A 16,043-nucleotide genomic window follows, 5' to 3' on the forward strand; every position below is an offset into this window, starting at 1 on the left:
TAAATGTAAACATAATCTAACCTATTCAAGGTTCTATCTAACCTATTCAAAGATTATGTAAACATAATCTAACCTATTCATAATCTAACCATTCAAAGGATCATGTACATTATAAAATAGCTACAGCTTACCGTTTTTAGTCCTTTCTGAGCGTTTCACTAATACAATGTGAACGTGTTATACCTTGACAGCTCAATGAATTTTAAGAAAGATGTCACAGAATTACCTTATCGATTTCTCTTGGTGTTGCTCCTTCCTTTTTCAAACGTTCTTGTTCAAGACACTTTGCATTGTAGTTTTCCTTTGACTTCTGTAAGGCCTGAGTGATACTTTGAATGCTTTGCACTGCTTCCAATGTTCCTGAAACTTCTTCTTTAGTCTGCCAAATATCACATAGTCAAAATCCAACCTTCTGAACTTTAATGTTAACAAGTCACTGGAAACACATAAGAAAAATAAATAACCTTTTTATAAGCTTTAATTTGTTCATCTCCATACTTGTGAACTTCTTTTATTAGCTCTTGTAATCTCCGCACAAGATCCAAATGGCAGCTTGCTAGTTTTTCTGTTGAGGTTTTGAAAACATCCCAAACTGGTGCAAATGTCCTGGATTGAGGGGAAAAAAAAAGTTAACATTCATCTGGATTGTTTTCCTTTCAATCAGCTTTTTTTAAATAGTGCTAATGTATCAGTGTTTACAGAAGTTAAGCTGTGCTCCTGAATTGAAGCAAACAAAAACCCAACAGCTGCTATAAATAACATTATTATATCTTTCAAATGTACTATATGCTAACTTTTCAGTTTTTGCTGTTTTAGAGTCAGCACAGGTAAAATATAAAAGCTTACTCAATCCACTCAATCTCCTCTGTCATCAACACACGAGAATGACAAAGATATGCCTACAGATGATGCAAAAATAGCTTAAAAATTTAACAGAAGTATTTTTATGTGCATATTGTAATGGTGCTAAATCTACTGATAAAAGCTCTCCATATTTTGGTTTTCTGAAGTGTTACCTCTGTCCTCAGAGATGTTAAGAATGTGACTTTTCAACAGATTCATTCCATAATTTCATTTTTTTTATGTTTTAAAAAATTGAATGATTAATGGATTTTTTTTAAAAAAAGATTATGTCTACAGCTCAGACTTCTTACACGAGACTAAAGGCCTTTATTTTATTTGCAGTAACCACAGCTAGAAATAGAAATAAATTCACTGCCACATTTGTAGACAATGTTTTCTGCTCAGAACAATTAGGTTTGAGTGCACTTAATAGAAAGTCACATTCTTTATTTTGTCTGAAAAGAACTCAATCTTAAATACAGAGGAACAAATAGCCCTCTCCATGTTTGGTTGTGTTGTTGTGTTTTTTTTTTTTGTTTTTTTTTTTTTAAAGTATCTAAATAAAGAACTATACTGTCTTTTATTTTTGTCATATCTGTATATTTTGAATGGTTGCATACTAGCTGAAGGACTAACAAGCATTTTTAAAGGTGGCAAAGTTATGCTACTTTCAAGATTGCCAATAACATATTCAGAAGCAAACTGGATTCTTAACATGTATGCAGTTAATTATTTCTCTCTCTTATGCACACTTACTTACCCAAGTTGCACACTTACTTACCCAAGTTGTGTGTAATTGCTTGCTGATTTAGCTAGTTTTGTCATTGACCTTGAATATGCTTCCTCTATTGTAGCCCTGTCAAAGAAAACAACCAAAAACACAATTGAAATTTTAAAGATACTTAAAGACAGATAAACATGAATTCTAAAAATGCAACGTACAGGACTGTTTCTTTAGCTGAAAATTGTTCCATTTTAATGATCCCTCAAAAACGATATGCCAAACCAAAGAAATATATATAAAAAATAAATAAATCTAAGAACATTGTGACAGAATGTTGAAGGTAACTGGAAACAGTAAAACTGAAGGACTCAAGACTCGCAAAAGGCAATACCTTCTTTTATTCTCTGCTTTTTCCTGTCTTTAGTAACAGTTAGAACAAAGTGACACGAACACCCATCTAACACTATCTCAACACCTGAGATTTACAGAGCAGCATGCTCAAATAAATTTTTAATAAAAACATTACACAAACTGAATGCTTACTGAGCGATCACATTTGTTCACCATAAATATAATGAGGTCTTGTGTAGCCTTTCTAGTTTTTTTCACGGTTCTATGCATAGTGACATTTGAGTCTGGAAAACAGTGAAGTGACATGCAGCAAAATATATTTCTACTGTTTATACTTATTTTTTAAAGAAGGATCTCTCAAAATCCCAGCGATTCAAAAAATCCAACGGTCACCATTAATTCCTCTCAGGAGGAATGCTGACAGCCTATGTTGGGGCAGCTGTCATGGAATAGCTGTCATGTATCATAGCAGTGACTCCTTTCAAATCTTTCCCACAACAATCTTCCTATTGCTAAGGTTAAGATGCACGCTATTTTCATTTCTGACCCTAAGCTAATACTCAGTACTTATGAAAATATAAAATGAAGTAGTAATAGTCACCTGAAACTCTAATAGATGCATTTAAGTCTACTGAACTTCAAAAAGAATAAGCTAATCTGCTGGACAATCAACTACGACATGGCAATTAAAATGTAAAATGCAGCAACTGCATTTTAAATCTCACCTACAAACAGCTATAAATTTATTCACCACAATAAATTAAATAACTTTCTTCTCCTTCCTCATATGTAAGTATTCTTGATGATCGAAAAATGGTTTTACATTTCCAAGGCTGGGAAAGCTTACTTGCTGCAAAAAGTGCATATACTGATGTTTCTTTAGTTATCACAGTGAACAATGTGTTTTGATAAATTATCAACGGCTTCTATCATTTTTTGCTAGATTTAATAGCTCCACACATAAAAACAAAGAAACAAAAACGTACTTTTTGACTAAAACCCACAGCTCTTTTCTTCAGAACAATTTACAGAATACTTTAATGAACGATCTTCAAAACCCTGAAGTTATGAAACTTGCTAGACATTATCAGTATACAACAGTTACAAACAATAAAAACGAAAAGATGCTGCTGACTGGTTGGGCACATTTATCTTCGTCTGTTGTATCAACTGACTTCCCAGAGCACTATGATATACCAGTAACATACTATGAATGACTGGTTAAATTAGTTTTTTCTTATTTGAAAATGTCTTTGGTTGGGATCTGTTAAATATTTAAACTGAAATGGGAATACGTGCATTGCCACTGTTTCTTCTGATCAAGAAGTTCCTTTTTAGGCCATTTATAGACAACTGGTGCAGAAAAAGGCTTGAAAGACTTCTAGGGAAAAGCCAACACAACACATATTTGGTTCCTAGTTGAGAACATTTTTTAATATATAGACATTTTAGGTATTAAATGCATACAAACACAACACACAGTTGACCTACAAAATCTTCCCAGTATGCAAAGTCCGTATTTCTAAATGAGAAAAGAAAGAAATGTGGGGTAACCCAATCTTCATACATTTTCACTCCTTTAAGAACAGCATGTCTATGCACTTTATCAAGAATTGAGCTAAGACACCTCTCTTTCAGAAGAACGACGGGTATCCCAACCGATCAAAGATTTAACAGTGTTGAGCAGAGTGCTCCCCCACATATTTATTCTTTCTGGAAACACATTTCTGAACCTCCTTGAATGCAGTAACTACTAACTAAGCAACTCTTTGCCATTCAGCAGCATATCCAGAAAAAAAGGCAGTAAAGAACCGTCCAAAGATCTAACTGTCCCTCAGTCCTGTAAGAACTTTCCCATTAGCAAGTACTCCAAAAGAAAAGTGAAACAGCGAAACAACACTGTTGAAAACTGAATTGTAATTGACTTGGTAAATGAACACAGCCTTGAAAAATTCTCTAATAAGCTTAGGAAGTTGCACATATAACAGAGACTAGAGTGCCCACAAGGATGAGCTGCTACGGGTAGCAGTCCAAGGGTCAGACACACCATGGTAGTCTTGAGTGTCCCACCAGATCCAGGACCCAGCCAAGGGCAAAACCTTTTGCTCCTTCCAGGAACATCCAGTTTTAACAGCATATATAGTACAAATACACTGTGTTCTTTCAAATGAACACATTACAAACATAGATACAATGTGTGCTCTAACTTTTTAAAGTGTTATCCATAACTCATGATCTGTCTCCTCTACCTATCCAGCAATTTTCAACTTTCACTCTCCTGTGTTTCCACATTTGAATAAAACTACTTGCTACATTTGAAAGGAACCCAAAGGCAGAAAATGTCAACATATGCAGGTTTGGTTTTCAGAGACAACAGCCCAGAAAACAGTACAGCCCAGGTACAAGCAGGGCATAAAAACACAAAATGTAGGAGGCACCTAATGAATCTTGCTCATCCACTTCCATATTGTGAGAAGAAAGGAGCAATGCAAAATAATATTCTACACTATGTTCATCTACGCAGAGGATGGAGGGGAACAGGTAACTGTGGACAACATCTCTTAATTACTTTCCAATGAACAAAGATGCAGAACAGAATGAAATCAAGATAAGCTGTTCTGAAATAAAATATCATTTTTAGTGGTTTTAGTCAACATGAAAAACATTTAACATTTTAGACTAAAGATGACATAAATACAAGCTTCAGAAGCCCTGAATATTTCATACTAAACATCAAAAGTGTGTGATATCCCTCCAAAGCAGGATTTCACTAGAACCCTGTCTGGCTTCGTAATGTCTTTTCTGGAATCAGGGACTCGTGAAACATAAAATTCCCTTGTTTGCATACACCTTCACACAGGAGCCTGCCCATCACACTGGGACTGCAATTCACCTACTTAGTGGGAAGATTTTCGTCATTTTCTCCACTCCAAGTCACTTTGCAACTATACAAATGTCAGTGTCACTGAGTACCTGCCAGATCCACAATGGTTACATTTTCCTGAGGTCATTGCAGGCCACAACAGAAATTCTGATGAAAAATTCCAGAAAACAAAGGATGTTTTGGATGGATTTTACTGCAAGAAACCTTCACTGAAAGAGGTTCTCAAGTTAGTCTTTTACAAGTTTTTTCCATCTGTCATGTGGTGTCATTAATTAAGACAAAATTCTGAACCAGACATATAATTAATTTCATCTAGAATGTAAATTCTTGCATTCCAAGTAGCAGCAATTGTCTTCTTCCATAAAGAAGAGTGAAAACAGCAGTAAGTCAACTGTTTAGGAAGTTGTCATACCTACAGATTTCACTTCTCTCCATTCTATCCCATAAAGAACCTGCCTTATTTTCCATGTATTATTTTCTTATCCCAATATACCACTCCCTTTTCTTCTAAGAACTTGATCTCTCATCATCTTAATCTGAAAGGACAACTTTTAAAAAATCATAATTGCAGTTGCTACTGCCCTAACTCTACAGCTATTGTTAAAAATTTTGGAAGACTGATACTTTGTACTTGTCTTTTGCTTTTCTTCAAACCATGATGAAAATTGGGATTAATTTAAATAAATCAATGGACCCCTAATGTGATACTCCAGATTTTTGCCCTTTTTTTTTTTTCCTTCAAATCAAACCTAAAAAACTGGCAGCTGATTATTAATTAATGCTTAAGAGTCACTAGCTGGTTCTAAATGAATGGAATAAACCTAGACATTCTTGTAGGATGAGAGATCCTGAAACGCTCATTGATGTTTACATATTTAGCATGTTACTGCAACAAATGGCAAACTGAAACAAAAGTCAAAAATAGTACGCTGAAGACACAGAATCAGCAAGGATGAATACTTACCTTTCCCTAATAAAGTCTGCTAATTCTTTTGTTGACAAATGTCCATGCTTCATGTTATGATAGAGAACGTCAAAGCCATTGTTTCTTTCCCCCTAAGGATTAATAAAAAGACAGAAAAACCATGAAACACAATGTGCTAAAGCAATTACAGAACAAAATATAGAACCTATAAAATTTAATAACTGCTCAAGTTTCATGAAGTGAATAATTTCTAATGGTTCAGCTTTTACTAACTCCTGTTAGTTCTCTTAACGTAGAATGAACGAAAATCACCCTCAGCAGCCTCTACAATGATTCTACTGACAACTCCTCCTTTCCATATTTTAGACTACATTCAAAGCCATTTCCTTTTTGAACTTCAACAGCTCTTGCATTCTTTTGCTTAGTATCTTATTGAATACATACGTAATACTGAACACCCTCTCCACTCTCGCCTTTCATTATTTCCCATGAACTAAAATTCAGACTTTGGGATCACTGGACTTCCTACCAGTCCAATTCTTCACAGATCAGTAGTCTTTTCTATTTGTTGGTTTGTTTTGTTGTTTGTAAAATCAGTAAAAATCACTAATCTCGTTTTTCCCTTTGTAATTTCCCTTTGTCTATTCTTAAACCTAGTTTTAAAATTTAAAATGTTTTCCAACCACCACAACAAATCTCACTAATGAAATTAAGATACTGCCCTAAACACTGATTAAGAAATTGAGCCAGCTTATCGCCTTTGGCACTACAGTGAACTTCCTGTGGACAGGAGAAAGCAACAATGGAATTAAAAGAAGGCGAGGCTAGGCACGGTACAATAGCACTGCTACTCCTAGAGTTTTCCTATGAAACTACCCATGCCCCTCCTCCCTTCCAAAACCTTCAGATCCACATCACTGTTGCTGCTCAAGACACAGTAGTATGCCCTTGGGAAAGCTGCATGGATGTTCAGAGTGGAAGGCAAAGAAGGATAGAAATACAGTCCTGAACTTTTCATGACAGCAGCTCCACGTTTTCAGTGAGAGGAGCTGGGGATTTGGTCATAAATCCCTCCAATCATTTCTGACCTTTTTGTTCTAAAAAAAAAAATTAAAAAAAAAAATTGCTTGCACTGCCTTAAGGCACACCTGATCAGGGCAGTTGCGCAGCAGCTGAAAAACAAAGCTGGCAAATAAAAACGAAGGTCGGTGGTCCAGAGATCACGATGAGGATGCGGACAGCTGCGCTGCTCAGCGGGAGCAGCAGAAGCAAGGAGGTGGCAGTGGGTTGCTGCCAGCCAAAGCGAGCAGCAGCAGCCGTGGGTGGGTGGCTGGAGGAAGCTCACAGCGCCGCAGTAGCAGGCCCCTGGAGCACGCATCAGTCTGAGCACTAATGCAGCAAGCTCCCTTGAAGGACACCACGTAGACACAAATACATTTATTCACAATTAACACGTGAGGGAATGGCGATTTCATTCAGATTACTAGTCAGGATTTATTTGCTTTAATTCTTCCGGGCACTGGGAAAAACTAGCCAAAAAGAAACCCACAATCAAACAAGAAACACCGATAAAATGACGGCAAACCAGCAAATTAGTTTTGAGGAAGCCAGATATCTGCAAACACAAGAAGTAAACAGTTGCACTCCTACTTATTTCTCCTTACAGTTTGAAGCTCAGGATAATTTTGATTACAGGTGCACTTACAGGCACCTTATTATCTTCATGTATTTATTCAGTATAAACCCTGATGAACACCACCACATTATAAAACACCAGAGTAACTCTGTAATTGAGACTGTACTGATATTTCAATTAGAATACAAAATCAAACTCTAATTTAACAGTTGTTGTCATGCCTATATCTGGAGGTTTTACGAACAAGCATTAAGCATGTCTTCTAAAAAAAAAATAAAATCCTCCTTTCTCATGTGTTCTTTCTTTGCTTTACTTGAATGCATTTCTCCTACCTGAACCAACTCACTGAACAAAATGTGCTGAACAGACTGCTTGTGAACTTTTAAGTGTGACTGTTCACAATGGGGTAACTTTTAATCTTTCCTATACTGGAGGCTCCATAAATTTCCTGCCAGTTTAGAAACACAGGAAGAGTAGCATAGCCATGACCCTACTTCTGGCTGCAGCCTTCCTGAGTGCTGACAATCTATCAGAAATGTAACTCTGCAAATCCTTGCAGAACTGAATGATCCAGACCAACCAATTTCCATCACAATTTTGTTCCCTAGTTGTAAGTGCAGTTTAATTTAAGGAACTAGTTTTTCCACTTAAGTCTTCTAATCAGTTCTAGTCTTGTTCCTAACGTCATGTTGAACAGTAGACAGAACAACAGAGAATCAGAACAGTTAGTTTCATAAATGAAAAAAGCTCTCTGAATGCCACATATTTTATATATGATAGGTAGTTATCCAAGGCTAAGGGAAAAATCTATTAAAGATTAAATGAAGCAGCAAGACCAAAGCAGGCACTATGACTTAGTTCCATGCAGTTTAAATCTGGTTCAGCTAAAAGATGTTTTCACTTGCAAATAGAACACCAAGTGCGGCCTGTCTTACTAGTATCAGGCTCCACGTAAAAGCACTAACATCTAGACTTTGAAACTGCTTGATTATTTACAAGTTACATAATCAAGAGTTCTGGTAATTAACCTGAGGACTATTCTCTAAACTACATTATCTTCTACTCATGCCTGGGGAGACATTTGTGTACCTATGCCAAATAAAGCATGATATCTCGGTGCAGAGAGCAGATGTTTTTCTGCTTAGGAAAAGCTATGTTGCCTATCCATAACCACTCCATTTAGTGGTTATTTTTAAGAAGGGTAGCTCAAATACTCATGTACTGAGCGTCACAGTTAAGGCTCTGTATTTAGGATACAGATGTATGCTGAGGTAAGAGAAAAAAAAAGGAATTCAATTTACAAAAATACAAGCACTTGCCCCCTACATGCATATATACCATCAACACTGGTTTTTATTATTATTATTATTATTTTTTCCATAACACCCTCCACAGATGTGTCTTCAAACACCGTACATGGGAACTGTAGGTATAGCCAATTATTCTTCATTATTTTTACGCAGTCCTTCCTGATGCCAACAGTAATTGCTGGGATCACTGAAAGCCCAATACGAACTGTCTTAAGAACAAATAAATGCAGCAGGCAGTAGAAGTAACTGGTGAGACCCTCCACTCCTGCTCAGAGGCAATTACCATCCCCTTCCATGACAGACTGCCAATGAAGTCAGACGCACATGCCTCTACTAGCAGCATCTTGGAATAAATTCCAGGTTGTATGCAACACACCACCAGATCAGTCTGAAAAACTATTCGGAATGTCATTTCAGGGTTATAATACCATCTGTTGAGGATGACCCCATTAAATTACACTTAAGCTTTATTAGCAGTTTTTCCTTTTTCCCTAGAGCTAACAGAACTCTCTCTTAAGAAGCTGGGGTTCTTGTTGAGGTTTCCCATTTTATGCCACCACAAGAGAGCTCTTTCTCAGATATGATATAAATGTCTCCTCAGAGCAAGCCATCAGAAAAAGTAAGACTTAAAATTCAAGCAAACACCTCACTTAAGCCCACTATAAGGAATATGGACCAACTTTGTATACAAAATAAACAACACTCTCAGAAAGTGAGGGTAGACAATCATTCCACTTCCCTCCATGGAGAACTATCTGCAATGATTTTCTCATGGAAATGAAAGTAACCCTGTCAGCAACTGAGAAGTCAGAATTCAGCATTTCCATGACTTGTACATAACAGGAAACAGATTACATGAACTCCGTTTTACTAAGCTACTTAACAGACTTTGAAAAAAAAAAAAAAAAAAAAAAACTAAGTTAGTTTGCTGCACATAGAGATAATTCCAAATCTAAATCTACATTTTGTAAACTAGCCAGAAATTTCTGGGCCATCTGTAGCACTGTTTATTTCCTATGTTTCTAATCAACTTGTCTAAGTGAGAGTTCTGCCTGCTTTGGACTAAAACTGTTCAACATTAACGTGTATTAGTATAAAAAGCTAACACTCTATTATAGCACGCTCCTTTTTCCTAATGTAAACAAATGCTTCCCAACTACTGACGTGATTATAAAGTTTCCATGATTGGTCAGGTATTTACTACTGGCTTGGCCAGTGTGAGAAGCAAGAAGAGGACAGCCGCAAATACTGCTCTCACTGCAAAACTCAGTGGACAAGTCAATAAAAGGCACATGCAGTACTTTTTGATTTTGGTCAAACTTTAGAAGCTTGATGAGAGATTCAGCCAAAGTTTAACTTTTTCCAACTAAGTTTGGCAAGTAAAGAAACATTTGACAATAAGTGAATTACCATCATTTTAGCCTCTGCTTTTGTACCACACGTGAGTATTGGCTGAGTATCCTTCAACCCCCTATTCAAACTTTTAAACATGATCACAATACCACATTACACTGAAGAAATAGAACAGAATAAGAAAACTACACTTTTGACTTCAAGCAATTTAAATCATAATCCGTTGACTTTTTTATTTTTTTTTAATAGCCTAGCAAGCCTCCAGCTTATTCTCCAGGAAACAGACAAATATTCAAACTACAATATTTAGAAGTGCTTCTTCAACTTAAAGACAGGTTTTCTTTTTAACCCTAAGAATTTTAGGTCTCTAATTTACTTCAAATTGTCTAACAATGAAAACTGGATAATCTCCAAATTAAGTTAAATTTTACAACCGTCTATGGTAAACATGCAATATCATCGACATATGACCAAAAAGAATTCTCTTGCTAGGTAAATCCTAAATAGGAAAAGCCTAGAAAATAATTAATATGGAAAACAGTGTCACTTCCTTCAGTTTTGGTGGTGAGAATATGATAGTTTGTATCCTTTGCCTCTTCTATGGGTCAGTTCTAGAGAAGCTGTCCTACAGCAACTTTTATGCTTAAAAGTACTGCCCATACTACTATCAGATGCAAATATGAGAAAACTACACCCCTGAACATAAGAGTATGCATATAAAACCCCTAGCAAGGATAAATCTTAACAATTTATAAGCTTTTTTGGAAGAAATAAAAAAATCTGCTATCAAAGTCTTGTAGTTGCACTGATGGGTCAAATAATAATTGTAGACATTCCCATAACTGAGCACAGGGAGAAGCACAACTCCCTCAGTTGGGGTGAAATAAAACATTAGCTGAAACTAGACACAACTTCTAAAACCTTTCAGCTATAAGGTACAAGTTAAACAGGTTACAATATACTTTAACAACTAATTGCAATATATTAGTGCAGAAACTGGCTGTTCATCCCCCTCACCCTAAAATGAAAGTTCTACATATTAACTGAAACCCCTTGCTCTTTATCCACAAACTTAGATGTATACTGCTTGCTATGGCTTGTCCATTTGTACTGTTGACTTCTTTTCATGAACTCATAAGGAAGTATGACTTTACAAAAATAAAGCTACAGAAGTCCAGCTAACCGCAGGTAAATTTAAACAAATTTTAGATGCTCTGATATAGTTGTTGTCTTTTTGTTTAATCAGTTACTGCTTACTGCAGTTCCAAGTAAGTAATGTTTCCTGCATTCCACTAAGGCAACTGCTTAATCTAGTGGACACAGTCTACACGAAAATACTGCTCTGATGCATGTGATGGTGTTATACTTTTGAAAGCCGTAATTTTGGATCACTGAGTGTCTGAAAGAGCTACACAGAATTGAGGGTATGGAAACACCCAGAAAGTAGTTACCTGACATTTACACAGGCAAAGTATCTACCTTGCTTTGAAGGTTTTGAGAAGGTTGAATACAAAGCAACCTGGAAATTTCAATTTCCTTCTTCCAGTTTCAGTAAATTAAATACAGATCAGCTCCATAGAAGCTCCAGGCATACAACGGAGGAAAGACTTTTTTTTCCTCTATATCTAGGTAATAAAAAATATTTTGGGGACAAGAAGATGGAATATTGCCAACTCATGCTAAACGAGTACACAAAGAGGGAGGGGACTGAACAAACATTGCACAACAGCTCTCCTGAAAACTGAGCATCCATCTGCACGCCAAGCTGAAGAGTAGCACTGCATAAACATATGAATGGGCCTCCAGATGGAAGCGCGACAAGTCTCAGTGTCAATCATAGCCCGTAAGTGCGTAAGAGAATACGTCTTACATTTATTAGAGCAAGCCCCTTCACAAAGCTGAGATTACTAACCCCAGATACAGCCAGCCCTTACATGTTGCAAAAACCCGAGAAGAAAGGAACCTTCCTTGCAGCCCTTCTCAAAGGCTACATGTAGCGTAAGCCATTAAAAAGATAGAACAGAAAGAAATTGTCAAAGCTGACTTAAACATGCATTTTTATGCCACAGAACTTCTCGAATGTTTAACATGCACACCATTGCAGAGACCAGTTTCAGCTATGCATAAAACTTCAATCAGTTTAATCAAATTAATTTAAAACAATTTACAGATGTATACCAACTGGCTTAGAAGTGGCTTATTTTGGTTGACTTGAAGCAGTTTAATAGACTTACAGTTAATGGGGGTATCGCTTGCACCAGGCAATTTAAAACCAAACTTATGTCAAAGCTTATGCAACACTTCCTAAGCAGTGCTAGGAAAACAGTAAGTAATGATAATGAATGCTTTTTTTTCCTACTGTACTGGCATGAGTGTATTCAAAGTGACAAAACCTAGTTATTTATAATGGAAATAACTTAGGAAAGTGTTGCCTTTAAATTACATCATTGTTTTGATATAGCACATACATAGCAGTGAGCACCCAAGTTTTATGACAACATCCTAATTAGGAGTGGGGAATGTTTGGCCATGTGACTTGAATGCCTGAAACTCAGTCATAAGAATCAAAGCCATTTATAGTCTGCATTACTCGTTCATAATTTCTGATACCACAAACAAATGAAAATAAAATAAAATAAAATCACACACACATAAAACCAAACCTATATGGTACTGACTTTGAAAAGTTCAGGAGCACCACACTCTACTGGCATACCCCTACGTTTTTCAAGTGACCGTACAGGTCTCTAAACTTCAACTTCATGTCCTGAAAATAATCTTGCAATGACCTCTTAGAAGCCGTCAACAAATGACAGGCCCAAAAATACCACAGAGAAAGTAATTTTTTCTTACATTCCCTACGAAAAGATAAAATTGCAATGATCCAGTTTCTTTTAAAAGCAGTACAATGTGGAAGTCTAATAAGCTTCAAGACTATTACAATAAATAAATTTGTTTTGCCTACACAAGAATGCTGTTAGGAACTTCTGAGAACACAGTAGCCTGAACAGTATGTAAGGAACGCATATATATACATGTCACCCCTCTTTTCCAAAAAAAACATTTAAGACCCTGAAGTTTCTTAGGCCTTTTCCTACCAATTATTGCACGTTCTGAAGCTGGGAAAGGGTCTTCCAAAGCACAAGACCCAGAGTTCAGTTTCCAATATGCCATTTCAACTGCGAAGTGATGGCAGCACGTATATAATATAATTAAGTATTGATTATAATGTTTTGGATTTATTCCACATAAGTGCTTTAGAAAGTATAATTAACCCCATTCCACAGGTGACAAACAGGACAGAAAGGATGAACAGAAAAATAAAATATTTTGCCCTTTGTTACCTAGAAGGCCATGGCAAAAGCAAGAAACAGATGACACTTCTTCCAAAGTTCAAAGCAATACCACTTTTCTTTCTATTTACAGATTCATCTAGTTATTTCTAGTCATCACATTGCGAGTGCATTTCAACAGCAATCTTCTAATTTCCATCTCAGCCTTCTCACCACGTTTCAAAGCAGATATAGATGGTACCCTGAATCTTCCAAAGCGTTGCAGTAACAGTTCTGAACAATAACCCATTCTGAAAAGCTGGACAAGCCTCATCTGTCAAAACGCACAAACCTACGCTTATTTTTAAGGACATACTTTCTGATGTTAAAAATTATACATATGCGTAGCCACTACAGTTTTTCTAGAAAGATATTTGCCCACATCAGCAAGGAGACAGCCATCCTCATTACTCTTTATTTTTACACAAAATAAAACTCTGTCCATGGTATTACAAAGGTTTCTCATCAAATTTTGCCAGTTTAAGACCCTGTCTACTGTCTTTGCCACCACTGCAAGACAAGCGAGAAAAACGTGCTTTCCGTCCTACTCTACGTCATTTTTGGAGGCAGGAAAAAATACCTGTGCCAACAGAAGAAAAACTCCTTTTCTTGGCACCCGTTTCTAAACCCACAGTTGGAGTTTGGCCTGCAAGCTGTAAGACAGGGACTTTGCAGAGCAGAAAGGGGGAATGGGGAGCGCTGGGTAGATGTCTACTGCCTCATATTTGCTGGTAGCACTTTTGAAGGCACAGGGAGAAACAACATACAAGAACGGCCCTCTATCCTCATTGATTTAGCAAAATTACTGACTTACTACTGAAATTAGCCACAGATAAACACACAGTCAAAAGTTTAAAAACTTATAAGTTATAGCACTTAACACAGTTAAATGGAAAAAATATTTTATTTCAGCTGAGGTAGCTGGATAAAAGCTTATATTTCACTTTATTCGTAGGAGGAGATACTAACTTTTCAAATGAAAGATTGACTTTTTACGTTAACTTCATATATATTAATTTATTTTTAAAGATGAAAAGATTTCACACATTAGTTTAATACTCATCTCCCACAGCAGAACTTCAAATCAAGCGTCTCCACAGGCCACGCGAGCAAACGTGGGCTCTTTTCACCCGATTTTAACGTTTTGTCGAAAAGAGCCAAAGCGCGAAAAAAAAAAAAAAAAAAAAAAAAAAAAAAAAAAAAAAAAATAAGCAGGCTGCAGAAAAAACACGAAAGCAGGCTTACGCTCTGAATAACAGCGTGTCGCATTTGGGAAATGAGCTTTCTCTAGGCGTTAGGAATAACTATTGTTTGTGCAGAGGCAGAAAGATGGGAAGCTCTGAGGTATTTGTGTGTGTGTGTGTGTGTGTGTGTGCGTGCGTGTCCCGGCCAGCTCGCCGTTCCCCACCAGCCGGCCGGGAGGCAGCGCACGGCGGCAGCCCGGCGAGCCCCTACGACGAAGCCAGCCGCCGCAGCGCCCCAGACCCGTCCTCCCCGGCTCGGAAACACGCCCCGGCTCGCTGCCGGCCCCAGATCACCGCTTCCCTGCCCGTTCTCCCTGCAGAACCCCCCCCTCCGCTCCCACACAGAGGCACCGAGCCCCCCCTCCCCCGCTCCCCTCACAGCCTGAGGGGGGGACCCCTGCAGCTCCCCGCGCCCCCCGTCCCGCGGCGCTGCCGTACCCAGAAGCTCTCGGCGAAGTACGCCATCATCATCCCGCCGCCCCCGGCGAGCGCGGCCCGGCCCCAGGCGCCGAGTGGCGAGGGCGGAGGAGGAGGAGGAGGAGGAGGAGGAGGAGGAGGAGGAGGAGGACGGGGGGGAGGAAGCAGCAGCCGCCGCCTCCCTCACACGGCCCCGCCGCCCCTCACCGCCGCGCATGCGCGCAGGCACCGAGTGGACACGGCGCTGCTGCGCAGGCGCCACGGGGCCCGCCCCGCTCTGCCGGGAGAGAGGCGGGGTGCGCATGCGCATGGAGCCCGCTGTGAGGGGGGGCGGTGGGCGCCGTTGTCCGCCTGAGGGTGGCGGCGGCTCGGCGGGGACGGGGCTGGCTCCTGCCTGCGGGGACCGCCCCTGCCTGGGGAGCGGCCCAGCGGACGGCCCCTGCAGATGGCCTGGCACGTAAAAACACAAACGCAGGCGCAGAGGACGGGGAATTAGCGTGTGCGCAATAGGAACGTGTCCACTCCTCTGCCGTGGCAGTTAAGCAGGACAGCGCGTTACGCTGCCTTGTAGAGGTGTGAGGGAACAAACAGCTTCAGAAGGCTGAGCTTCAGCAGTGCCAGTCACACACTGACACTCTTGTCCCCGAGTCATATCACAGAATCATGTCCTGTGATACGTGCATATCACAGAGCCCTACACCTGAGTCCCATAGCTGCACAGGGCCCGACCACTGTACGCACCCCAGGCTGGGGTGAAATGGTGCAGACAGCCAAAAACAAGGGCAGTGCCCCGTGCTTGCTGTCCCCTGGCCCTGGGACTGGCAAGTGTTTGCAGTCCTCAAGCTTCACCTACATCTTGCTGCCTTTGTCAAGGCTACAGCTGCCACAACTAGCTATGGTCAAACACCAAGCTTACGTGGAGCCAATGCTCCCAGAATAGGGTGGATGGTGTTTATGGGGGTCTTTGTGTTGATTAAAGACCTCCATCAAAGCCAGACGGTTAGGGAAAGTGTTCTGCAGAAGC

At 39.0% G+C, this 16,043-nt stretch overlaps 1 protein-coding gene across 6 annotated transcripts in view; it reads right to left on the minus strand.

The window, feature by feature from the left end:
• The window catches only part of FCHO2 (FCH and mu domain containing endocytic adaptor 2), an 87,778-nt gene extending 72,547 nt beyond the window's left edge, over positions 1 to 15,231 (minus strand). For 2 of the 6 annotated variants that reach the window (XM_035309562.1, XM_035309561.1), the window contains exons 1-5: positions 15,041 to 15,227; positions 5,767 to 5,858; positions 1,625 to 1,699; positions 465 to 606; positions 227 to 379 (exon numbers count right to left, since the gene is read on the minus strand). In XM_035309562.1, coding sequence (XP_035165453.1) covers positions 227 to 379; positions 465 to 606; positions 1,625 to 1,699; positions 5,767 to 5,858; positions 15,041 to 15,073 — 495 coding nt within the window. In that variant the 5' untranslated portion in view covers positions 15,074 to 15,227. Of the gene's footprint in view, positions 1 to 226; positions 380 to 464; positions 607 to 1,624; positions 1,700 to 5,766; positions 5,859 to 15,040 lie in introns of all 6 variants that reach the window. The other 4 variants (XM_035309564.1, XM_035309563.1, XM_035309566.1 and 1 more) reach the window with 3 other exon arrangements.
• Between the last annotated feature and the right edge of the window lie 812 nt (positions 15,232 to 16,043).

Source organism: Oxyura jamaicensis, chromosome Z (genome assembly GCF_011077185.1).
Source record: "Oxyura jamaicensis isolate SHBP4307 breed ruddy duck chromosome Z, BPBGC_Ojam_1.0, whole genome shotgun sequence".
In the NCBI taxonomy this organism is placed as follows: domain Eukaryota; kingdom Metazoa; phylum Chordata; class Aves; order Anseriformes; family Anatidae; genus Oxyura; species Oxyura jamaicensis.